The sequence below is a fragment of the Pelodiscus sinensis genome, chromosome 2, assembly GCF_052426305.1.
Source record: "Pelodiscus sinensis isolate ZL-2025 chromosome 2, ASM5242630v1, whole genome shotgun sequence".
Lineage (NCBI taxonomy): Eukaryota > Metazoa > Chordata > Testudines > Trionychidae > Pelodiscus > Pelodiscus sinensis.
The window spans coordinates 74,009,207-74,035,165 of NC_143053.1; the positions used below are offsets into that span (position 1 = coordinate 74,009,207).

The 25,959-nt window shown below is 43.0% G+C and overlaps 1 protein-coding gene across 2 annotated transcripts in view; it reads left to right on the plus strand.

Moving 5' to 3' along the window:
- Positions 1–24,976, plus strand: part of KLHL14 (kelch like family member 14) — a 94,119-nt gene extending 69,143 nt beyond the window's left edge. For both annotated transcript variants that reach the window (XM_006113619.5, XM_075920759.2), the window contains exons 6-9: positions 9,797–9,987; positions 10,098–10,256; positions 20,170–20,327; positions 22,397–24,976. In XM_006113619.5, the coding sequence (XP_006113681.2) occupies positions 9,797–9,987; positions 10,098–10,256; positions 20,170–20,327; positions 22,397–22,537 (649 nt within the window). In that variant the 3' untranslated portion in view covers positions 22,538–24,976. The remainder of the gene's footprint in view (positions 1–9,796; positions 9,988–10,097; positions 10,257–20,169; positions 20,328–22,396) is intronic.
- Positions 24,977–25,959: the final 983 nt, after the last annotated feature.

Below are 25,959 nucleotides of genomic sequence, written 5' to 3' on the forward strand. Positions count from 1 at the left end.
GTGCCCTGAGTGCCTGCACTCAGGACACCACAGCACTCGGCCACATGGAGCCAGAGTCTTGTAGGGTCATTGCCATCAGCCTGGCTGCACTTGCTGCAGGCTGCCATCCGGTGGTGTCAATCGGGGGCTGTCAGGAGGCCCTGTGGGAGAGCATCCACCCCGACGAGCCCTCAGAACCACCTCACCCACCCACCGGGGGCTCGTACCTCACACACCGGGGGCTCGTACCCCATTCCTCCCTCACGTCCTTCCACTCAACCCCTCCCTAGCCCCCCTTTCTGATGTCAAAAGACACGTTTTTTCATAAACATGAGCTGTCTTTATTTAACAAAATTTGGGACGGGGAGTGAAAGTCTGGGGAGACTGGGAAAAGGAGGCGGGAGACGGGAGGTGAGAGGGTGGGAGAGGGGAGGGGGAAAACTGTGAGGAAGGATCTGGTAGAGGGAAGCAAGGGAAGGAAGTGGGAGGGGAAGCTCAGTGCTCAGGGGTGGGGGTCTCATCAGGCCACGTGTCTCCCAACACGGCAGGTGCAGGGGCCTCGGCGTCCCCGGGGGGATGGGGTGGAAGGTGTGGAGGTTGAGGTGGGGGTGTGGGGATTGAGGAGGAGGTTGAGGAAGGAGAGGTGGGGGGACAGGAGTGGGAAGAGGAACAGTAGCCTGGGTCAGGGCCCTCTGGTCCCGACTCACTGCCCCCCGGGGTGGCGCGGACCGTCCCGCCCCCCAGGATGCAGTCGATCGCAGGGAAGTAGGGGCAGGTGTCAGCCCCTGCTGTGGCGTCACCCCTGGTGGCCCTGGCGAACCCCTGCCGCAGCTCTTTAATTTTCAGGTGCACCTGCTCCTGGTGGCCTTTCTGGGCCATGGTGGCTGCTATGCAGCCACAGACGGCCGCATTCCTCCGCCTGGTGCAGAGATCATGGACATTGGGGGGCCTCCCCCCAAACCTCTATGAAGTCCATGATCTCCATACCAGTCCAGGAGGGCGCATGCCGTCTACAGCCCCTGGCTGGCCCCTGCATGCTGGGGGACTGGGCGGGGGAAGGCTCGCTGGCACTGGCTGCCTGGCTCATTATGGGGCCAGAGTCTACCCCTTTAAGGGCTCCGGGGCTGGGGGAGAGGAGAGGAGTTTTCCTGCTTTGGCCCAGAGTGGCCACCAGGGGAAACTGGGAAGGGCTGGAGGCCAGCTAATTCGAATTAAGTGTCTACACAGCACTTATTTCGAATTAGCTATTTCGAATTTGGTGTTACTCTTCATAGAATGAGGTTTACCAAATTCAAATTAAGCACTCCGCTGTTTCGAATTAAATTCGAAATAGCGGTTTGCATGTATAGATAACAGCTGTTATTTCGAATTAAATTTGCAGTGTAGACATATGAGTGTGCAGTAGACACAGGACAGTTACAATATAATGTCAGTTATAGACAACAGAAACCTGGAGATCCCAGCCCTCCTTTGCGAGGGTGTGTGTGTGTGTGTGTGTGTGTGTGTGTGTGTGTGTGTGTGTGTGTGTGTGTGTGTGTGTGTGTGTGTGTGTGTGTGTGTGTGTTACTCCAGCAATTCAAAGATAGCCTAAACTTGACTTAGCTATCCAGAGCAGCCCCGCTCCTCTCTGCTCTTGATCTGCTGGCAGGAGTTGCAAATTAGAGCAGCCTTTGTGCTACTCTGATGGGCTATGTCTACACTATCCCCTTCTTCGGAAAGGGCATGCTAATTTTGAACTTGGGAATAGGGAAATCCGCGGGGGATTTAAATATCCCCCGCGGGATTTAAATAAACATGGCCCCCGCTTTTTTTCCGGCTTGGGGAAAAAGCCGGAAAAAAGCGTCTAGACTGGCGCAACCCTCCGGAATAAAGCCCTTTTCCGGAGGATCTCTTATTCCTACTTTGAAGGAAGGAGGATCTCTTATTCCTCCTTCCTCAACCTCCTCCTCAATCCCCACACCACCACCTCAACCTCCACACCTTCCACCCCATCCCCCCGGGGACGCCGGTAACCCTCATTTCATGAGGAGTAAGGGAAGTCGAAGGAAGTGTTCTTCCTTCAACTTTCTGCTGTGTAGACAGCACCTAAAGCCAAGGTAAGCTATTTCAACATAAGCCAAGAAATTTCACCCAGCTCTAGTGGGTATCATACTTGCCATAGCCAAGTACATTGTAGTTTGTCGGGATGTAAGGGCAGAATTTGGACTGTTCTGGAGTACATTGGCACTGTATTTCCATATTTAGAAATACCTGGGATACTTTTTCCTGACTTTCAGATAATTAGGACAGCGGTGTTCTAATGAGGGCTATCAAGCTATTTTTACACAAACTGTGTTTACAACCTTAACTCAGTTTGAATAAAGATTTTGTTTCTGGGAGTTATATAAGATTTGATCCAGAAAACTAACAGTTTTGTGATGGGGTCTGATAGGCATCACTTTAGGGTTCCGCAAAGATAGGGGTTTTTCTGACAGAAACACCTCATACACTGTGGCAAACTCCATTATAATCATGTAAGAAGTGCCTGGATATATGCAGATCACCCAGTGAACTTTGACGTTGGCCTCTTTTCTTAGGGATTTTGAAGTCTGATCTAAATCCTCACTAGATCTTATGGGAGCAAAAGTCCTGCCTGTTGCCAACTCTTTACATTGCTGCCAGAGTGCTGCAAGCTCTAGGGAGTATTAAAGGCGGGGGGTAGTGCCAAGGGCCCACTGCCTTTAGCCCCACCCTTTGTGCCCTTGGCCCTGCCCTTTCCAGGCACCTTGCCCAGGGGCCCCATGGAGGCTGTCGGCTGTGGTGTTTCTCCTACATGTGTATCCAGACTTAAGGAATGGCAACAAGTGAGGCTTATTTGGATGAGAAAAGAGCCTTCTCATAGCTCAGAAAGGAGAAGGGTGGAATGGTGAAAGGAGGCAATAGTAGGACATCTGCGAGCCAGCTCAGTAGCACTAAAAACAGCGGAGAAAGTTTATATTTGTGTGTGCCTTAGTGTGACCTTAACTTTGTGTGTTGTATCGAGCAATATGCCAGATTTGCATGTGGTGCACTCACTGGTTTTGTGATATGAAAGAGAGCGAAATAAACTTCAGATGATCTGAGGAGGTGATGTTTGGATCTTGATTAGGAATGGGATTTAGATTTGAGGCAGAATCTGAGTTTAGTGATGAAATATTATGAGTTGTTCCTGTGGAAATTGGGCTAAAAAATGTTGGAAATCTTGTGGGGTTTTAACTACGTCTGAACCAAGAGGTCCTGACTGTTTTGAGTATGACCACAGGACCAAAGTCATAGAAATCTGAACTATCTGAGAACTTGAAGCTGTCCTTTGGCCCCGAGGTTGTAGATTTGACCCATCTCTTCAGCAAACCTGCATAGTAGTTTCTTTGCTAGTTGCCTTTAGTGGTAGAGTGACATATTCCATAGGCAGCGTCAAGATAATTATTAAAGTACTTAGAGGCTTTCAGGGCCTGATACAGCACCCATCAAAATCATTTGGAAGACTGCCATTTGCTTCAGTGGGCATTGGATCAAAGCTCCTAGTGAAAGTTAGTTTTAGTATGTGGTGAGTTTTTACCAAGAACTATAAATCCTCTGGAGCCTTCTGACTGCTCAGTGTTTCCCCATTACTATGGTGATAAATTAATTGTTCAAAACAGTTAGTAGCTTACAATATTACAAAAAAAATGTAAAATGTAATGCTCTAATCGTAATTGTTCCTTTTGCTGGGAGCTTTAGAGTGAGATAATTAACCATTACCTCTTCCACTCAGGATTCATAACTCAGCCAATGGTCAGTTATCTCTGGATAGAGCCTCCGAGGACAGAAAATGTAGTTAGGGATTTCTAAAAACATGTGTTGTTATGTGTTAGACTGTAATGACTTCCTCAGAGGTACTACAACCTTTTCCATCACGTTCTAACAAGACAGGCTTTAGGAGACAATTTGTCTGATTACAGAACTGCAAAGCAGTCCAACCTCCACTCCTTACTCTGGCAAAATGCTTGGTAAAGTCAATAGAGAAACAAGGTGGGTGAAGTAGTATCTGTTATTGGACCAACTGCTGCTGGTGAGAGAACTTTTGAGCTCTTCTTCAAAGTCAGTGAGCTTTTTTTCCCAAGTAAAGAGTGCAGGATTAAGCCCTATATCGTCTGTTTAATGGATTCTTATGACTCATTATGGTCCATCAAGTCAAGACTGATATAGGGATTTTAATCTGAGAATAATCAACCAGATAAACGATAATGTCTCCTTTTTTAAATGCCTGTCAGGTAAATGTGGGTCTTGTGCACATGCAGTAAATTCTTAAGTGGAAAATCTGTGTAAAATCTGTGATGGATGAACTTTTATCTCATATGCTGAAATCCATATTAAACTTATCTCATTTTTGAGTTATAAAAAATACTCAAACGTCTAATCCCCATTAGGGAATCAGTGTCACAGCAGCATGTTTTGCTTTTTTCTTGAAGCCAGTTATTTTGTGCTGTTTGCTTGAATTAATATTTAGTATTTACTGCATATAACATTTTATGTGACTATGAAATAACTTCTTAGAAAGGCAAAATAAAAATTGCTCAGTCCTGCCTTCTTACTCCATCCAGTAACAGTAAATGGACCAAGATTCTGATCAAAGCACAATGGGATACTTTTTAAATTGCAGTGCATTTAAACAAGTAAATCCAATACAAGGAAATACCATGATAGCAGTCATAATTGCCCAATCTATGGAATTCAAAGCTGCTAAATGTCAGACTCAAATGCTGTTGCTGCATCTGAAGAGTAACCATTAGGGTGACCAGATGTACAGTTTTTAACAGGAACCCCCAGTTGAAAAGGGACTCTGGTGCCTCCAGTCAGCACCACTGACTGGGCCATTTAAAAGTCTTGTCAGTGATGCTGGAGGGATAATGCAGGCTACTACCCACCTGTCCTGGCACCACAATGCACCCGGGAAGCAGCCAGCAGGTCCAGCTCCTCGTCAAGGGGGCCATGGAGTTCTGTGCGCTGCCCCACCCCAAGCACCAGCTCTGTACTTCCATTGGCCGGTTCCCAGCCAATAGCAGCTGTGAGGGCAATGCCTGTGGGCAAGAGAATTGCACAGCATCTCCTAATACCTCCCCCACCCCGCCTAGGTGCTGGACCTGCTGGAGCCAAGACAGAGCGGAGCCAGGACAGGCAAGGAGCCTGCCTTAGCCTCACTGTACCACTGACCAAGAGCACCTGAGGTAAGGCCATGCCCCGGTCTCCTAATCCCAACCCTGGCCTCCCCCAAATCCAGAGCCCCCTCATGCATCCCAATCCCCTCATCCCTGGCCCCACCTCAGAGCCCTTTCCCTCATCCCAGAGCCCTTGCTGCCCTGAACCTCAACCCCCTGCCTCAACCCACAGCACCTTCCTGCTTTCTGAATCCCTTGGTCCCAACCCCCAGCCTAGAGCCCCCTCCTTCACCCCAAACCTCTCATCCCCAGGCCCATCACAGATCCAGCACCCAGCCCAGAGCCCTCACCCTATCCCACATCGCAACCCTCTGCCTCAATCCGCAGTCCCCTCCCACATTTTGAATACTTCATCCTCACCCTTGCATCCCAGAGCCCTGTCCTGAACCCTTAATCCCTCATCTCAATTCCAGATCCCACACCCACAGCCAGAGACCTCACTCTCTCCCAACCCAGAGCTCCCTCCTGCACCCTGAACCTCTCATTTTTGGCCACACCCAACACTCTGCACCCCCAGTTAGAGTCCTCACCCCCTCTCGCATCACAGCCTGCTGACCCAGCCTAATGAAAGTGAGTGAGAGTAGGGGAGAGCAAGCCATCAAGGAAGGGGGAATGTAGTAGGTAGCGGGTAGGGCCTTAGGGAAGGGACGAGGCTAAGGTGTTCACCATTAGAAAGTTGGCAACCTTAACTAGTTTCAGCACAGAACTGCAGGTTACAACACCAAATATCATTCAAAACATTTCCATAATATTCCATTTTTCATTTAAAAGTTTTTATTTACAATTTCAGCTGTATTTTTAGAACCTAAAAAATACACCTTTGTATCAGTGCATGAGAAACAGAAAATGAAGCTGTTTAGAAGCTGCCAGTCTTGTTTCATTGTCCCAAGTCAAGTGAAATGAAAAAGTAAAGAAAACAATAAAATAACTTGATCTATGGATTCAGTAATAATGTAAGTAAAAATAATACTTGTCCTTAAAAAATAGACTAAACCTAATAGTATTCTTTCAAAAGATCCACACTTTATTATGACTTCTAGTAACATTAGTAGCTATTCAATCTAAAATTGGCATCAAATGTAGTATTTCTGGGCATAAATTTACTTCCCAGGTACACCATGTAAAATTTATTTAAGTTCATTATGAGGTCTTTTTCACTATCAAGTATTGGTTATTGAAGCATCAAGTATTGGTTACTGCTGGAGGCAGACTACAGGACTAGTAGTAGACAAGTATTCTCATCCACAGTAATAGTACACTATAATTTTTCTTGCTAGAGAGGAGACACTTTTCATATTATATAGTCTGGAGCACATTTTACAGCAATTAAAAGACTTAACTGTGCACTGCTTTTACACAGTGCTCTTATAAAGTATTTTATGGAGAAAAAAGATGAGGGTAACTTGAAATCCTTGCTGTTGGAGTTTCTGCATATATACACACATTTAATCAGAAGACTGAAGCATGCTATTTCTTTTTTGCTCCTAACAGTGACACTCTGTGGATGAAACCAGGAGTACACTTATAGGACAATATTAAGTTAGGTTTTTTTCTTAAAATCGTAAGATCTTCCAGTTATATACCTAGAGCTGTATATTGAGCTTAGACAAAAGTAAAAAGAGTCTGCCAGTTATGTAGATGTTTATTTTTTTAATGTCAGAGTGTAATGTATAAGCACCTTGTGTATTGCTGATACTCTGCAAATAACTAATTCACATACACAATTCTGCAAAAAGAAAGTTGTTAATTAAAATATACTTCATTTGATTGGACAATTGCATGCCTCCTACTTCTAGTAAAAGCTGTACAGGCCTCCAAAACTATCAAGCAGAAGGAGAATGTAATATATTTTGGCAACAAAACCACGTTATAATTTATAGGTTGCTACATACTAAAATGGCCATGGTTATTAATAATATATATGTCTGGAGCCATTCCTCAGCCATCTTCTGCTTTGTTTGCTTTTGGTAATAGGTATGAAGTAAGGATGTTAGGAGGCAGGTAATTGGGTAATCGTGTAGTCAATAAAAATTCTACAGCCTACACGATTAGTCGATGGAATTTAAATGTAGTAGCAGTCAGGCGCGCAGGCTGAGGCTCATGTACATTTCAAAACAGAAGCGTGGCATAGAGTCCTGGGCCAGTGGCAGACTCAGAATCCCCCACTGGTCCTAAGCTCCACGTGGCATTTCAATCTTTGCCCCTGCTAAGGCTCTTGTACATTTCAAAGGCGGAACACCACATGCCATTTCCACATTTGAAATGTAGCTACAGCCAGGTGGGCTTTTGCTACATGTCAAAGCGGAAGCGCCCTTTTTGACTAATCGAATAGTCGATGGATTAGTTGATTAGTTGGTTTGATTAGTTGGTTAATCTAATTTTAACATCCCTACTCCAAATCATTTCTGCCCCAGAGTAAGAATAAGTTGTAAGCAGCTAGATCACATCAGACTTGGTCATTCTACTTCCTTGACTGACTCTTCAAAGGGTGGCAATACACAGGATTTGAGATTTCAGTTTAATGTGGAGGATTACGCCTACTGTTTAGCCTCACTAACACCCACGTAGAGCCTCCACTCACCTTGTGCTCACTGCTTTGCTCCTTGCGAAGACTTGCAGGATAGAGGCCTAAGTAAAACTTGACAATCTCTGTGATGCCTTTATGATTCAAAGATTCTCCTTCTCAAATTTGGATGCTTAGATATCCATTTAGGTGCCTTATTTTAGCTACACAAGTTTGAAATACTTGCCCCGTTGCTTTCTTTAGAAGCTATAGTTACAATATATTAATTGTAATATATAATATGTCATTTACATGGCCTAATTGCAACTGTACCTAATAGTATCTAGGCTCTGACTCCCTTTGGTGGTGTTGCAAAAATAAGGCCTAGAGGAATGGGCTCTTCAAATGTTGTCAGTCTAAATTATGTATTAGTCCTAGGGTGTGTCTAGACTACAGAATTTTGTCGACAAAAGTGGACTTTTGTCGACAAAACTATACCTGCGTCTACACTTCCGCTGAGTTCTGTCGACATAACGTCGACAGAACTCAGCAGTTTTGTCGACGCTGGTAAACCTCATTTTACGAGGCATAACGCCTTTTGTCGACAGAGTTCTGTCGACAGAAGGTGTTATTGCATGTAGGGTTGTGTCTAGACTACAGGGTTTTGTCGACAAAGCAGCTTGCTTTGTCGACAAAACTGAATGTAGTCTAGACGCTCTTTGTCAACAGAAGTTTTGTCGACAGATACTGTCAACAAAACTTCTGTCAACAAAACCCTGTAGTCTAGACGTACCCCCAGGGTACGTCTAGACTACATGCCTCTGTCGCCAGAGGCATGTAGATTAGGCTACCAGACATAGTAAAATGAAGCGGCGATTTAAATAATTGCCGCTTCATTTCAATTTACATGGCTGCTGCGCTGAGCAAACAAACAGCTTATCCTGGGATGAGGTATACCTGGGTGGTCAACAAATACCTTTGATGTTGACACCCGCGTGTCCAGACTATCGCGCTGTGCCGACAAACAGCTGATCAGCTGTTTGTCGGCTCAGCGCGGCAGCCATGTAAATTTAAATGAAGCGGCGATTATTTAAATCGCTGCTTCATTTTACTATGTCTGGTAGCCTAATCTACATGCCTCTGGCGACAGAGGCATGTAGTCTAGACGTACCCCTAGTGTACAGCTGCTCGGCACTGTTTTCCTCCTCATATTGATGCTTGTTATAACTAAAGAGCCTGATTCTGCAATTCTTACTCTGGAAAATCTCCCATTAACATCAAAAGAGTAAGGATTGTCCCAAACTAGGAAAGTCTCAAAACACCCCCAATACTCTGTTTTTATTCCAATGGTAAACATTTAACATTAATTTTGAAGAATCCAGGAAAGCAAACTATAGAAGTTCTGTCAGCACACACTCCTAAGCAGGAACAATAATCAGTTTCCTGTGTACCTGTATTGCATGTGAAACCAGGCAGATGGCTAAAACTTTGTTCAGAGTTAGTTAGTTGGACCTTTGTGAGTTAAAGGGCAGAAATGTAATACTGTGCCTATCTTAAGGAAAGTTGTTCTATTTTCAGTACTATAGAAAGAAGAAAAAATGATAATTGAAGAAAAATTTTGATGATGTGGTTCTCTTAGTAAATTGGGAACAATGACCCTTGAAGGACCATAAAGAAAGTGAATGTCAAGATAATTTATTATTGTTACATTATCTACCTCATTTTTCACTTTGTCTTACTGAGTTGTTATATCCTTACAAAGTAACAAATGCCCTAAACATTAATAAGCACTTTTTTATCCTTCAGTGGTATTAAAGGCAACAAATGCTTTGGGGGGGAAAAGATATTCCTCTTACCAGATATATATGTGTTAATTGTTTTGATACTAAAAGCATAGTATTCATTTGATGCAGAACACATATTTGATTAGCTAACTAGATCCAATCTTTAAATGACCCTAAACATTTGAAACCCACAGACACCCTTTTTTTGAAGTAGAACTTCAAGTAGCATCTAATTTAGTTCACAGAGTGGAATGAAAGAATTGTCCTAGTAACTAATTGGATTATTATTTTTATTTATTTATTTTTTACTCTAGGAGAGCCAGTTTCTATGCATGTCGGCTTGATAAGAACTTATATGTGATTGGTGGAAGAAATGAAACTGGATACTTGTCCAGTGTGGAATGCTATAACTTAGAGACAAATGAATGGCGTTATGTATCTTCTTTACCACAACCTTTGGCAGCGCATGCAGGAGCAGTGCACAATGGCAAGATATATATTTCAGGCAAGTCTCTTTTCCAAATACTGCTACATACAAAACTTCACAGGCAAATTCCAGTTTCAAGGCAGCATCTTCATTTACGTTTAATTAATGAAAATATATTTTCTTTGTAGGGGGTGTTCATAATGGAGAATATGTCCCCTGGCTATACTGCTATGACCCTGTTATGGATGTCTGGGCCCGAAAACAGGACATGAACACAAAGCGAGCAATCCACGCTTTGGCTGTAATGAATGATCGACTGTATGCAATTGGAGGAAACCATTTGAAAGGTCGCCTTTTTATAGCAAAACAATATTTCAGTGTCCTGTCTCAGTACAGAGGATATTTCTGTTAGCAAGTAATTGTTAAATTAAGTTTAAAAACCTTGCAACACAATTTAACAGGATGCTCGAGCCAGCAGTTTTAAAACATCTTATGCAAATTATTTCAAAATTATAACAGTACATTAAATGTATGAGTAATGAATGCTTTGGATAATAAAAAAATAGGAGCTTCCATTACTCAGAAGCATGGACAATTTGTCATTACCATGAATTCAGTGAAACAAATAGATTATTCTTTGACCCAAAAGTAACAGCAATATTTTCCTCTGTAAAACATTTTCTGAGATGTGAAATAAGAGTTTTATTCAGAGCTGCACAGAGAAACAAACTCCTGATTTAATGAAAAAACATCCATTAAATGTTAGGACTAGAGACTTTTTAATATTAAATGTAGCCTGTGAATTTTAATTCTTTACTAATTCTGCTTAAAAGTTTCTTCTTTTCATCTTTTAAAAGCTTTTCTTTAATGACCTAGTGTTCTCTTTTCAATTTGTAAATGCCAATCCCTTCAATGTTAAAAGGATGCTGTCCAATCTAGTCAGTTTAAAAAATGAATTTAAAGAAATTTCACACACTTCTCCTGCCCCAGTGTCTCCCTGACAATGTCTGTTATTTTATAATCAAATTTGTTTATTTGTTTTGTGTCCACAAAGCCACACAGACAAAAGGGGAAACTAACTGGCAATGCTGGAGAAGCAGTGAAAATGACTATGGGTAAAATTTTCAAAAGTGCCTAAATGACTTAGGAGCCTAAGTCCCAATGAAATCTTAAGTCACTCTGGGTATGCCTTCATTACAAGTAATGGTATGATTGTAGAATGCATAGTTTTAATCAAGCTAATATGGGGAAAAATAGGACGGTGTCTACACTATAAGCAAAGGGTGTGATTCTCTTGCTTGGTTACACATACTCAAGCTACCTCTCATCAAGATACCACGATACCATTGTAAACCTCATTTTTTGAGGAATACAGGCTCTGTCAAAAACGGGTTTATTTTTCAACAGATCTCTGTCTAGACTGCTGGGGTTTTTTTTTGTTTGTTTTGGGGTTTTTGTTTCCCGAAAAAGCTCCATGTCGAAAAAAGTGGCGGCCATGTTTATGCTAATGAAGCACGGGATATTTAAATCCCTGCCTCATTAGCAATTTCGACGTGCCTAATCTACATCTCTCTGTCGACAAAGAGGTGTCGTCTAGATGTACCCATACAGACCAAGGGAATCTTAAAGTCCTCTCAGTAAACAGAAGTAAGTAAGCAGCAAGTCTCCTCAGTAAATGGCACTGTAGACATAATGGCTCTAAGCCAAGTGCAGAACTGGTTCCGCTAGATCTATGCAGCCTACAGAAGAGGCCGAAGGAAAGGAAAAGCAGCTTATGTGTATGCTGCACTCCAGAAAATCAGGTCAGTTTTAGGTGCCAAATTTGAAAATGTTGATCTCTGAGTACTTTGAAATGTTGGTCTTTGAAAATCCTCACTCCTGAGTGGCATAGTTAACCCAACCTAACCTCTGGTGAAAACAGCAATAGGTTGACAGAAGAAGTCTGAAGCCTTCCATCAACCTAGCTTCTACCTCTCAGAGAGACACATTAACTATAGAGATGGGAACCCATGCCATTGCTGTCAAGTCTATACAATCACTGAAACTGCATGGCTGTAGAGGGTTAAGTGTAGACATACATAGTCTTATTCCCATAGAGCGCCAACATTCTTTTTTCTGTTGGAATAACAAAATTCAGAGATATGTAAAAACTGTAAATGTTCCCCTCTTCATTTCTTCTTTTAGGCTTTGTTTTCTTCCCTGCAACAGAGGGAAATCAAAAAGTAAAGGGACTGAGTTGCAGCACTATATGCATTTAATGAAAGAGAGTACACTTACATATTTTTAGTATTCTCCCAGAGGAGTTTTTTCATTGGACTTTTAATGTTTTATAAATAGAGAATCAGATTGTCAACTGGTATTCATTATCATCATTCCAGTTTACTTCACAGGAATAGCACAACTATACACTAGCTGAAGATTCAGCCTTAAGATCTGACCCCTCTAGTCAATATGGGTGTTGCAAGCAAAGTTGACAAATGTTCCATAGAGTAACAAAATATTAAAGTGCATTTGAACATGTGTTGATTAAAATTAAAATGAACTGTTCTGCACACTTTAGTAAGGTCTCTTTACTCAGGAAGTTGTGACCACAGTTCATTTCTGCATCTCCCAGTTTCATTGGACAAATAAAATCACATTGATGTATGACTAAGACTATATTTTTATTGTAATGTACCAAAATTGTTTGGACTCTTCAGATTTAGGATATTTGATAAGAGGAAATGTTGTCTAATGGGTGCATGGATACCAGTTATCTATTTCTAACTGATCACACAATCTCTGTGTGAACTTGGGCAAATCATTTAACATCTGTGGTCCTCAATTTATCCATCTATAAAGCGGCAATAATACAATTTACCTCAGAGGGGCATTGTGAGAATTATAGCATCTTAGGAGACTTTGCAGTCTAAACTATAAGACAGTAAATTCGAAACTACTCTTTGACCCTTTCTAAAAAATTCACAGACTTGATCTGTGAGAGAAGTTACTGTTTCCAGTCTAACAAGCTGTTATAAAAAAAAGCCAAACAATGGGGTTTATACTTCTAAAAATTATTCTAACTTTTGTCCATTCATAATTCATAATGGCTTAACATAAAGATCTCAGAATTATGTGATGTATTGTTCCGCAATGTAATCTGGACCACAAATCTAGTTTTGCCTTTTTTGAGGACCTAATTCTTTTTATATATAAATTGTTTGTAGGTCTTGATTGTTCAGTTCTGCTTTTATCTTGTATAGCCATCTACATTTGTGCAATCACTTTACAGCCATTTTGCACAATTATAAATGATTCCACAAGGTACAAAGCAGTGGAGAATTAACTTCAGACAACCCAGGTGCCTCAGATCTCCTTGACAATCTGGATACAGACCTGCAAATGGCACAAATACAACAGTGGTGCTGGCATTACTAGGTGCTCCTTTCCTGAAGAGTGGTGTCATATGGCTTCTCTTATGTGACTTCTTCATTCTTTCCTTGCTGAGCATTCTCTGATGGTGATTTCTAGCAATTACTCGTCATCTCTAAGGCTCTGTTTACACTGGGAAATTATTTTGAAATAATTACTCCCAAAATAACTATTTCAAAATAGTGTGTCCATGCTACAAGGCACTATCTAAATAGCACAGAATTATATCAAAATAGCACATCCACACTGATTGGAGCCTGTATGAAATTTAGAGCCCTCCCTCCTCCCCCCGGAAGCATTCTGGGGAGGGCACCAGGAGAGCAGTCACTTTCTGTTGCTGCTTCCTGAGGCTAGCTGAAACTCGTGCTTAAAGTGGCTCCTCTCTATAGTGTTGTCTCACACACCACTTCTTCACTGCCTACCTTCTGGAGAAATACACAAACTCACACCATGTGCTCTGGTTCCCCTTGCGAAGGCCACAGCACTCGTCATGGTGCCAGAGCTTCTGCAAAGCAGTCACCAGCTCTTGGGCCTCCTGCTGTGCATCATGGTGCAGAACATGCAGACTGTCCACATGGTGCTGCAAGAACCAGCCTTGACTGGGGGACCTCTTCACCCAGGCCCTGGTGCTCCTCATGTACCACATTCCCTTCCGTCCTCCGCTGTGCACCATGCTGCACCGCTTCCGTCGATGGGAGACCAGTTCCAACTTGTGGGACCGCATCGTCACAGAGCGGTGGGACAACCAGCAGTGGCTCCAGAACTTCCATGTGCAGAAGGCCACCTTCCACGAGTTCTGCAAGTGGCTCACCCCTGCCCTCTGGTTATGGGACACTCGGATGCCACCCGCCATCCCGTTCCAGAAGTGAGTCACCATCACACTTGGGAAGTTTACCACTCTGGACAGCTGCTGCTTTGTCGAGAACCAGTTCAGCCTAGGGAGATTCACAGTCGGGGCTGTGCTCATGCAGATTTGATTCTTTTACTATTTTACCAGGAGCATGATGAAGCACTGGAATGGGTTCTCTAGGGAGGTGGTGGAATCTCCATCCCTAGAGGTTTTTCAGTCCCGGTTTGACCAAGCCCTGGCTGGGATGGTTTAGCTGGGATTGGTCCTGCTTTGGGCAGAGGGTTGGACTGAATGCCCTCCTGAGGGCTCTTGTAATCCTATGAGTCTATTTTTCTATGATTCTGTAGGTGGCCAAGGTCATCAATGCCATCCTGTTGCCGAGGATCATCACCCTGGGTCACACTGACCCCATCGTCACTGGCTTTGTTGCCATGGGATTCTCCATATGCGGGGGCGGAGTGGCATTGACGGCATCCACATCCCCATTCTGGCCCCTGACCAACATGCCTCCTTCATATATAAATAAGAAGGGGTATTTTTCCATCATGCTGCAGGCTCTTATGGACCACAGGGTCTGGTTCACAGACATTTATGTCAGGTGGTCGGGGAAGCTGTGCAATGCTCATGTCTTCCAGAACTCAAGCCTCTTCCACAGGATACACGCCAGCACTTTTTTCCCCTACTACACCATCGGGGTTGGGCAAGTGGACATGCGCATGTGCATCCTGGGCGACGAAGCCCTACACAGGAAGCATGGACCCCACCAAAGAGACCTTCAACACCAGGCTGAGCAGGTGCGCCACATGGTTGTGGAAGGTGCCTTCGGCCGCCTCAAGGGGAGATTGCAGAGTCTCCTCATCTGATAGGACCTTGATGATCAGAACATCCCCAAGGTGGTGGTGGCCTACAATATATGCATGAACAAGGGGGAGACTTTCCTGCCATGGTGGGTAACAGAGACTGAGGGGTTGTCCAGGACTGTTGAACAGCCGGGCACCACTGCCATTTGGCAGGCCCATCAAGGGGCTGTGCTCATTGGGGAGGCCTTGAGGGAGAGTTTCAGCCAAGGCCACTTGTGTGACTCTCCCCCAGACCTCTCCACAAGGGGCCTCTGCCTTGCCCCTGTGTGCGCTTCCTCCCCCACCACTCCCTTCCCCTGACCTCCCTTTTTACCTCCACCCCCACCCCCGGCTGACCAAATAATCAAGCCTTTTTTGTTTGGAAAAATAACCTGATATTTTTATTTGAGGAATATACAACAGGGAGTATTGAGGAAAGAACCTGGCTTGAGCGGGTAGAGGGGCTCAGGGATGGGGCTGGGACTGGCACCTGCCTCAGATATCTCGTGAGGCTTCAGCTGCCCAGAAGATCCCACTACTATGTGTTCATGGGCCCCAGAGGCTTCTGGGGGGTTAGGAGGAGAAGCCACGGGGCGGGTGCTAGGAGTCCGGAGTGCAGGTGCGGGGAATTGGGCAAGGAGTGGGGGGGAGGGAAGATTTGGGCGGGGAAGCTGGCTCCATAATTGCAACCATGCATTCCATGATTGATGTTAAGGAGGAGTACATGGCTTTGTGCTGGTGTGTCAGCTGCTCCCACATCGTCCTCCTCAGCTCCTGGTCAGCCTTGTGTTCCTGGCAGTCCACATCAAAGTTTCAGTTGAGGGAACGGAAGCAATTCAGGTGTTCTCACACCACGTCCTCACGGGGTTGCCTGCTCCTGCAGCTCTCATGGGGTCAGGAAGATGGCACGGGAAGTGGTGGCTAGCCACGCTTGCAGCTGGCCCAGCTGTGAAGAAAAGTTACAAAGGCACTCATCTCAGGAGATTGCGTACATGAAGCCTAGCCCTAATCTCCTAGCCAACACCAAGGGCCTCCGTTAAGATGATGGTGATATGCTTTGAACAAGGCCATCTGTTGCCTAGGCAGTGGGCACTTTCCAGCAGGGATACACATGTCCTAGGGAAGCCTCACTACCCTCATGTCCCGGGGACAAGCAGGCATGGGAAGCGGCCGGGCAGGCCAGGAACCTGTGGGTGGAAGTGGGGGGGGTGGAGCAGCTCGGCTTCCTACTGTGTCCTGCACACTTTGGGTCCAGCAATGGCAGTGTCACACAGAGCGAGAACATCTATCCCTGCCCACCGGAGGAGAGCAGTGGGCTGTTGGGGGGCTGTGTGTGAGCAGTAGAGGCTGGAGAGAGTGCTACTGGGGTCCCCTCCTCTGCATTGGTGCATTTGACCGGGAGCAGATGAGCATGTGGGCATGAGCCGGTGCCCTGTACGGCACTGCTGTGTGTTTCCATGACCCCATCCGCATTAGTGGTAGCTTGTTGTGGAAGGGTGTCCCACCACGGAGGCCGGATTAAGGCAGGCCTGTGCAAGAACCTTGTGAAAAGGACTGGGGAGTTCCTGTGTGAGAGCTTCATAGAACTGAGTGCTCTGGGCTGGTGCTCCATGTGCACCCACGTGCACAGGCTGTTGTGCAATCCCCAGGGCAAGAAGGTCAAGCGAGGAGCATGCAACTGCATGCTACCCACCACCTGCCCCCACGTGTTTATAGGGCAAGTGCTAGAGCTCACCTGAACTGCCTTCTCCGGGTGCATCAAAGCCCTGGGAGACATCCTGGGAGGGGGGTATTGGTTCCAGGAAGATGACGACTTCCTGGATGTTGAGCATGATGTCCAGACTGACACCTCCTTCTCTTCCTCATCCTCCTCCACGACCCCACCCTTATGGAGGCTGATGACAGGCGTATTCTGTTGACAATTAGGTGGGGAGATGACTGGCCTCCCTCAAAGGATGGCATCCAGCTGCTCATAGTAGCAGCAGGTGTGTAGAACGGGAACTTTGCATCCTGGCCTTCATGTAGGACAGCCATAGTCCTTTAATTTTCATCCACACCTGGTCCAGGGTGCAGCTGTGCCCCTTCTGGGCCAGGTTGGTGGCCATGCGGCCATACACATCGCAGGGCTCAACAAACCACTGAATCTACTCGCCCGTGGCAAATAGATTTCAGCCAGTCGCTCCGAGCGCCCCATTCACCAGCACTTCGCGCATGTCCAGTGCCAGTCTGACACATGCACAGTGCAGGGCTGGCGAGTGGCGCTCGCCAGGGTTTGTCAAGCCCTGCACATCGGCATTGCACCGTCTGGTGCGGAGATCCTGGAGCTTTGTCTCCTCGCCCCACACCTCGATGGGATCCAAGATCTCCACATCAGCCCAGGCCGATGCCCTCTTTCACCCCTGGCCAGGGGCTTCCGAGGTGGCTGCAGAAGTGCTGGCAGCCGTGGGGGGCTCAGAGGGAGCGCTGTGGTCTGACATGGCTCAAACACAGACTGCTGTGTGGCACGGGGCTAGCCAAGCTCGCATTATACCATTAGCCCTTTCCCTTCTGCCTGCAACTTTAAAGTCTACAGGAGAAGGGGAGCATTGGAGTTGTCAGGTGTGTGACCAGGGTGGCCACAAGTGCAGCTGTGAGAGGCCTCTGGAGGCCATTTATTTCAAAATAGCAGCTGTGCATCCACGCTAACGCTATTTTGAAATAACAGATTTGAAATAAGTGTTATTCCTCACGACAAGCAGGAGTTATTATTTTGAAATAACAAGCCCATTACTTCAAAATAATTTCAAAATAACAGGCTTGATATGTGGACGCTCGACTTGTTATTTTGAAATAATGGAGTTATTTCAAAATAACTCCACAGTGTACACACGTCCTAAGGGAGCTCATAAGTAGAGTTCCCCAGGACTCCATCTTGTCTCCTTTCCTGTTTTGATTCTTGTGTTCATGGAGCCAGTTGCAGAGTTAGTGGAGAGGGATGGGCAGCCATATATTCATTTGTTTGATGACACCCCAGCTCTTTGTTTCTATCTTGTCTGATCCAACCAGTGCTATTGAATGGTTTCCTCAGTTTCTGGGTGAGATTGAGGCATGGACGAAGTCTAGCAGGCTGCGATCAATGCAGACAAGACTGAGGGAATACTCATTTGGTTGCAGGAAGCAACCAAAGAGCCAGCGAGAGTTATGTCTACCTCTTGCTTGGAAGATTTGTTCCCACATTTTCACAGTCTGGGTACATCATTGCTTCCCACTGCTGTTGAATGATTATATAGTAGCAGAAACCAGGAACATTTTTCCATCTCAGTCAGGCGAGGGTGACCATTCTTTTTGTGGGTGTAAGCTATGTCACTATAATCCAAGGTATCTAAAAGGGTGTCATAAGGAGGAGGGAGAAAACTTGTTCATCTTGGCCTCTGAGGATAGAACGAGAAGCAACGGGCTTAAACTGCAGCAAGGGAGGTTTAGGTTGCACATTAGGAAAAAGTTCCTAACTGTCAGGGTAGTCAAACCCTGGAATAAATCTCTGGAATAAATTGCCCAGGGAGGTTGTGGAATCCCCATCTCTGGAGATATTCAAGAGTAGGTTAGATAAATGTCTATCAGGGATGGTCTAGACAGTATTTGGTCCTGCCATGAGGGCAGAGGACTGGACTCGATGACCTCTCGAGGTCCCTTCCAGTCCTAGTATTCTATGATTCTGTGTCTTTATCAATTCATGACTGCTGCAGTACACCTTAACACGGCTACCTTAAATCAGCTGAAAACAGAACCTTGTTCAAAAAATTGCAGCCTGCTTTTTAAACAGATTATTTTGCTGCAGCATAAGACACCAGTGCTCCATATCGGCACTGGCTATCTGTGGTTCCTGGATGAGGTTTAAGATGTTGCGTTTGAATGACAGAATCCTAACTGGCTTGGAACCTGTCTGCTTTAGGGACAGCTTCTTGCCATACACTGTAGTGGCAGAAGAAGTCAGCATTGGTGCTCAAGCTGGAATCCGATCTGCATAAAATAGTAGCTACTAGCAAGGTGTTCTACTTCAGGCAACCTAAACTTTGAAACGTACTCCCCATCCCTTTGCCCACAATCGCTTAGATCTGTTGATCCTCAGGGAACTCTGCCCACACTTTTGGGGTGCAATGGGTAGAATAAATGGTTGGCGAAGAAGAATATTGTTTGGAGTCTGCTTTTATCATTTCTTAGTAATTTTCTTATTTGGGGTGAAGAGAAGCCTCTGGTTAGGTTTGCTATGCCATTGTATTTTTGATTCATGACAGAGATCCTTGGGTCCGGTGAGTTATTATAAATTGAAATAGTTACAGAAATAAACATTAAAGGGGTTGGTTTACATATCTGTATGTTGGGTAAATTTTTTCATCCTTTTCTAAAATGACTTTTGAGAAAGTGAAAACTTACTAGTATCAGGAAGAAATAAGAAAATGTGTATTTTTATTTTTAGTAATAGAGAAATTCCAACATAAAAGGATTAATTACAAAAGTATTAAGTTTGGGTCTAACTGTTTATTAATTTAAAACAATATTGTTGTAATTAAAATATTTTTAAAAAGCAAAAGACCCAAACATTTGAAGTCAGGAAGTTCAAAGTTAAAGTTAGAAAACAAATCAAAATTAAAAAAATGTTGTTTTTTCAAAACCCTGAACACTGAAAAGTCTCAAAATACCCAGCAAATTTTCTATCACTAATCTTATCTTTCTGTCCCTTTACCCTCACTTCTCCTCCAGTTACAGGTGGAAGAACCTCACTACTGGCCATATAGAATAAAAGCCAGTTTTCCCTGAATATCTTAGATTGTTGCCTAATATCTATCCTGCTGGCTTACATCAAGTAAAGGGATATTTTAGGCCTGTATTTTGAGGGTAAGCTATTGGGAGTCTTTCATCATATGATCATAGTGGATTTAGAAAAAGCTGACTTCTAGTTTAGGGGGCGTGGGGCTTCTAAACGATATAAGTAAGTTTAACAGCATAAAATTGGGCTCCAGCTATAGTTATGATGTGTGACCCATTCTTAATACAATCCGATAATCAGGTACGTTTTAGAAGTGGCTGCAGTTGTTCTTCTGAACTAAATTTGGCTTTTTTTTAAAAGGATCTAGAAACTTAAAAATGGCTGCTAAGTTATTCTCTAAATATTTTATCCAGGTTTCTCCCATCTTGATGTTATGCTTGTGGAATGCTATGATCCAAAAGGTGACCAGTGGAATATTCTTCAGACTCCTATTTTGGAAGGTCGCAGTGGCCCTGGATGTGCAGTTCTTGATGACAGTATTTACCTTGTCGGAGGCTACAGCTGGAGTATGGTGTGTATCTGTTTTCTGAAAATGGCTCCTCATACAATTTTTAATTACTATCTGAAAAACGTTGTGCCTGTTCTTTTTTCTCCTCTAAGAAAAGCTGAAAATATAAATCAGGGGCTGTCAGAATCTTGGATGCGTTGAAAATGTTCTTGAGGGTGATTTACAGCTTGGTTTGTAAAGCTGGCATTACTTATTGATTCTCTGATGACAATAATCTTATTTTATTTCCAATTGTATTTTATTATGAAAATATAAACTAAGGGTTTAGGCCCAGATTTTTAAAGCTATATAGGCGTTGCTGCACTTTGCACTGCCTAACTGACTTAGGAGACTAAGGCTATGTCTACACTGCAGAGTTTCTGTTTTTCAAAAAAAACGTCACTCACATCCACACTGCAATCACGTTCTTTCGAAAAAAAATCTAAAGAACAGAGGGGTTTTTCCGACATTGGTAAACCTCTTTCTATGAGGAAGAAGCCTTTTTCAGAAAGAGCTCTTTTGGAAAAAGGCGTGTGTGGATGGGGAAGATGGAGTTCTTTCGAAAGAAGAGGAAAGAAGAAAAAGCAAGGTGCCCTGGTGGCCACTCTGTCCATAGTAATCACAGCTTAAATGTGAGATAGCATCCATTCAATGTGGACGCTATCTTTCGAAAAAGCAGATCGCTCTTTCGATGCACTTTGGCAGTGTGGACACACTTTTTCGGAAGAAGTTTTTTCGGAAGATATCTTCTGGAAAAGCTTCTTCCGAAAGAAGCCTGCAGCCTAGAAATAGCCCCAGTCTCATGTACATGAGACTTAAGCTTCTAAATTAGTTAGGCATTATAACACAGGCTATGTCTACACTAGCCCACAAAAGCTCATCACCTAATAAACCATCTTGTTAGTCTTTAAAGTGCTTCATAGTCCTGTCTTTTGTTTCATAACATTAAGTGTTAGTGATTGAATTTTCTGCGTAAAGTGCCTATTTGCAAGTGTACATCTACATGAACAATTGCCTTTTTGGCACCAATGTACCTTTTTATAGGTTAAAATACATTCAGTTGTTTTGAAAATGTAGCCCTATATGTACATTTTACGGTATTAAATAAGCATAATTCCAAAGTATGTTTGAGCGTGTAGTCAACCTGTGGAACTCCTTGCCAGAGAAGGCTGTGAAGGCTAGGACTATAACAGAGTTTAAAGAGAAGCTAGATAATTTCATGGGGGTTAGGTCCATAAAAGGCTATTAGCCAGGGGATAGAAGTGGTGTCCCTGGCCTCTGTTTGTCAGAGGCTGGAGAAGGATGGCAGGAGACAAATCGCTGATCATTGTCTTCGTTCCACCCTCTCTGGGGCACCTGGTGCTGGCCACTGTCGGCAGACAGGCTACTGGGCTAGATGGACCTTTGATCAGACCCAGTACGGCCGTTCTTATGAGATCTTGCCTCGCTTGCTTACATGAATAGTCCCATTGACTCGGACTGAAATATTTATATAAACTCATTGAGCCTGGTTCTCTTCAAACTTACAGTAGTGGTAGCTCTACTGATCTCTGATTTATATCTCTGTAAGAAGCTCTGATCCCCTATAGTTGGCTTTAGAATAAGTGAGGCAAAGTTTTTGTAATGTTATTTGCATGATATGCGTATGTATATGTACTAATGAAGTTGAGAAGAGAACATGGATAGATTTAAGACAGAGCATCAGGTGATGTTAAATCTGAGTATTAATCACTGGTAAGGAACTTTTAGCATTCTTTCATTATTGCAATTTCCTTTTAAAATAAAATTTTGTAGAATTCATTATTTTAACTCAGGCAAGGTTCAGTGATAGAATTAGGAGTGTCATTTGGTAAAAGTTGAATGGTGATTTTGGGTGCCTCAGTACTTATATTCCCCACTTAAGACACCTTTAAAGGAACTTGATTTTGAGGGGGTGAGTATTCAGCACTTAATGACAATTGAGACTCTTTAATGCGCCTCAAGTTGGGCATCCAAAATCAATCGTTGGGTCTGAAAAGCTTTTGTCTTTACATCAAATTTGCCATTTGAGTTTTTCTCTGACAGTGTTTCAGTAAGATTTTGTTCTATTCTAGGGAGCCTACAAATCTTCTACCATTTGCTACAGTCCTGAGAAAGGAACCTGGACAGAACTAGAAGGAGATGTAGCTGAGCCACTTGCAGGTCCTGCATGTTCAACTGTCATACTGCCAGCCTGTGTACCGTACAACAAATAATATTTAAGAAGCTCTGAAATGAACAATGTTACATTCTGGAAAGTAATGACGGGTGACGTAAATATTTTAATAGAACAGAATTCCTGGTAAAACAAAACTACTGTAATCAACCCCTTATTTCAGATTTATACATTAAAAGCAAAGTAGGAACAAAGAGTTTAATCTCAGATAGATGCCGGTGTCTCGTGAAGCAAGTAACTAGAACACACTGAACATTACATGCTGACAGACTGCCATTTCAGACTGATTTTAACTTTTTTCCCACTACAGAAATATTCCTCATGTGGATTTTAACTTTTTAAAATGAAGGCTAAATGTCCAAATACAACCTGAAAGGACGATCAGTTTTGTGCATTGTATTCTACCTGCATGTGATCTATGTGAAGTCATGAGGATGTTGTGTTCATGAATGCTTCAAAACTCAGATACTGCAAAGCTCACTCTGCATTGCAGAGCTGTCTCCTCCTACAGCTACTTCACATGCTCTGCGAGCAACACAGAATCAAAAGATCATAAGAGGTAAAGAAATGTCATTTCACTTTTACTCGTCTTAGCTTATCATACACTCTGCCTTCAAAGTCTCTATGTGTAAGTGTAGTGAAGAGCAGACTACAGTGAAAATGATGCTTTACAGAGCACTTCTTGCAATAGTGTTTTAAGAACTAGGAACAAATTCTGCTCTTCATTACACTGGTGTAAATCCAGAGACATTCCACTAAAATCATTGGAATGGATGTCTTTTTGGTTGGTGTGACTGAAATCTTGGCCTAAACCTCAAATACTGGGTTTACAAAGTAAGTTTTATCATAAGCAGTTAAAAGCTAACACGGTCCATTAATACGGTAAACATACAAGAATTCTTCTTCATTTTCACTCATATTAGAAGTGAATACACTTGTTATTTGCTTTCAAAGATAAGAGCACTGAACTGAAGCTTAATGGAACCTCTTAAATTAATATGCACAGAATTGAAGGTCAGCTAAATTCCATATCTCTGATTTACCTTCAGATGTTCATAATTTGCAGAGCTTTGTTGATCCAGAGAAATACAGGGCTGGAGTTTCCACTGCCTTGTGCCTTGTGCAGCTATTTATATTTGGTAAAGTGAGTGCAAAATGTTACCAGCTCAGAACCGTCACATGTTCCACCCACTTCACAAAGTTGTACTTGATTACGTAAGGTGCCAGGCAGTGGCAAATCAGGCCTTTTGTGTTTTTATGCTTATGTCTTCCTTTTGCAGCAGTAATTGACTTACAGACACGTACCTGATTCACCATTGCCTTTTGGCTTGAATAAGAATTTACACCTGTGCACCATGCATGTGAAATACTTTCACTCTGGATTATTGGAGTTTAACTTCCTCTTTGCATTCAGGCCAACTCCTCAGCCAGAGTACACTGACGTAGCTCCATGGAAACCATTAAAGGCATTCCAGTTTTCACCAGTTGGTGATCTGGCCTTCTGCTTACACTGGGTGAAAGGCAGTAGGGATCAGGCTGAGTATTTCCAAAGGCGTGCATATTTCTGTTGATATTAATTGACAATGATGATACATAAACAAGAAGCAAACAGTTACTGTATGTTAGCTTCTGCTGCATTAGGAATAGACAAAAGGGGGAAATCATTGTGTTTTTTATATATATAGAAATAGAAAAAGGACAAATTTGGTTAGAAATTAAACTACATTCAAGTTGCCAAGAGAGTGATATAAACAATGAGATTAAATATTGTTGCTCTGTGGCACCATTCCAGTTTTATGACAGTGTAACTCTCTTGCATCCAGCAGAATTACACTGAAGTAAAACTGGAGTAACTCAATAGACACAGAGGCTATGCAAATGCAATAAAGCAATTGGTGAGGCAGCTACCCATGCAGAAAAAGTTGTTTAAACAATTATTTTCAGAAGCCACAGATAGCATCAGTAAGGAATTCATAAAGGTTGAGTGTATATCCTGAAATCTCAATCCATTTCTACTGTATAGTGCAATTTTAGTTGGTTTTGTATTTATTTGTATTGTTCATATCCAAGGGATCCCTTGTAAAATATATTTGGTGCAATCATGACATTTTTTTCTTTTCTGTTTAAAATATATAAATATATATGAAAAGGAAACATGTTACAATATTAAATGAGGAAACCTAGAATGACATTTAAGATCAGGATAAGGTCTGCCATAAATCACTGACTGTTACATATCTCTACTAATATGTACCACTTTAAAAGGGTATTTGTTGTCCTTTTAAATGGCTCTTTTTTTACCAAGATAATTTAAAGATTTATGAGGCTTGTATGTAAATCTTTATCTTTCAGAAAGGCATGACCAAGGAAAGTGCTAACTGAATAAGTCACAAAGAATGTAAATTTTGTACAGTATTAGAAAGTGTAAATGAAGCTTGCTTGTAGGGCGAAAACTTTAAATAAAACTTTATGTACTAAATCAACTGTCTGCCATATTCCTACTTATAAAGTGTATGTATAAATAATATCTACATTAAATTCTTTGGAAGTTTTTTATCACGCAAATGCGTAAACATTTTTATTTTGCGGAGATGCATAACCGTGTCACTGTTCTCCAAGAGTGATCATATACTTACTCAATGCTGTAAATGTAATGAATCAAATTCTTCCCTTGAATGCACATGCTTAGCCTATGTTTAAATCAGTGAAAGCCCCTCATGCATGTCTAATGACAGAATTTGACCTCGGGAAAATACAAATTCTGTTGCGCATTTCTGAAATACACCTCTTCAAGTCCTTGAGTGTCACTCTACTCTGCCCATTGGGAAAGTAAAAATTAACTAGCTTCCATTTCATAATAAACTAAATCCAAACTCTCTTTTGTAAAGTATGCTGTACTCATGGGGATTTTTTGTCCCTCTTCAAAATTTCCCTAAAATTGTGATTAACAATTGTGTATTTTAAGTCATTATCCTGGAAGCACTAATACAGGTGACAGGTTAAGGAGGTGGGAGAGGTAGGGCCTCGGGCTGGTAGGAAGAGGAAAGGGATGGATCTTGACAGGTGTGGTGCTATTGAATCAGCAGCAGTTGTGTTGCTACAGGGCTGAGAGGAACACTTACGTTTTTAAAATTCCCTGTGCTAAGAGGCGATGGAAGCCTGTACAAATCTTCGGCACAGAAGGGAAGAGTGATGGCAGACAAGAAAATGGAATGAGAGCCACCTGGGGAGGATTTTTGTAAGTGTATAAGTTGGGCACAGAATATGACAGAAGAGAAGGGAAGAAAAAGGAGAGTGAAGAGAGGGTTTGGGGGGGTTTTTATGTGGGAGAAAAAGCAAAACAGAAGCTGGAAACAAAAAGGAGAGATAGGGCAGACACAGAAAAGAAGGAACAGGGGCTAGGAGGAGCACACAGGAATGAAAGGAAAAATGGAGCAAGACCTAAGAAAGGAGGAAGATAAC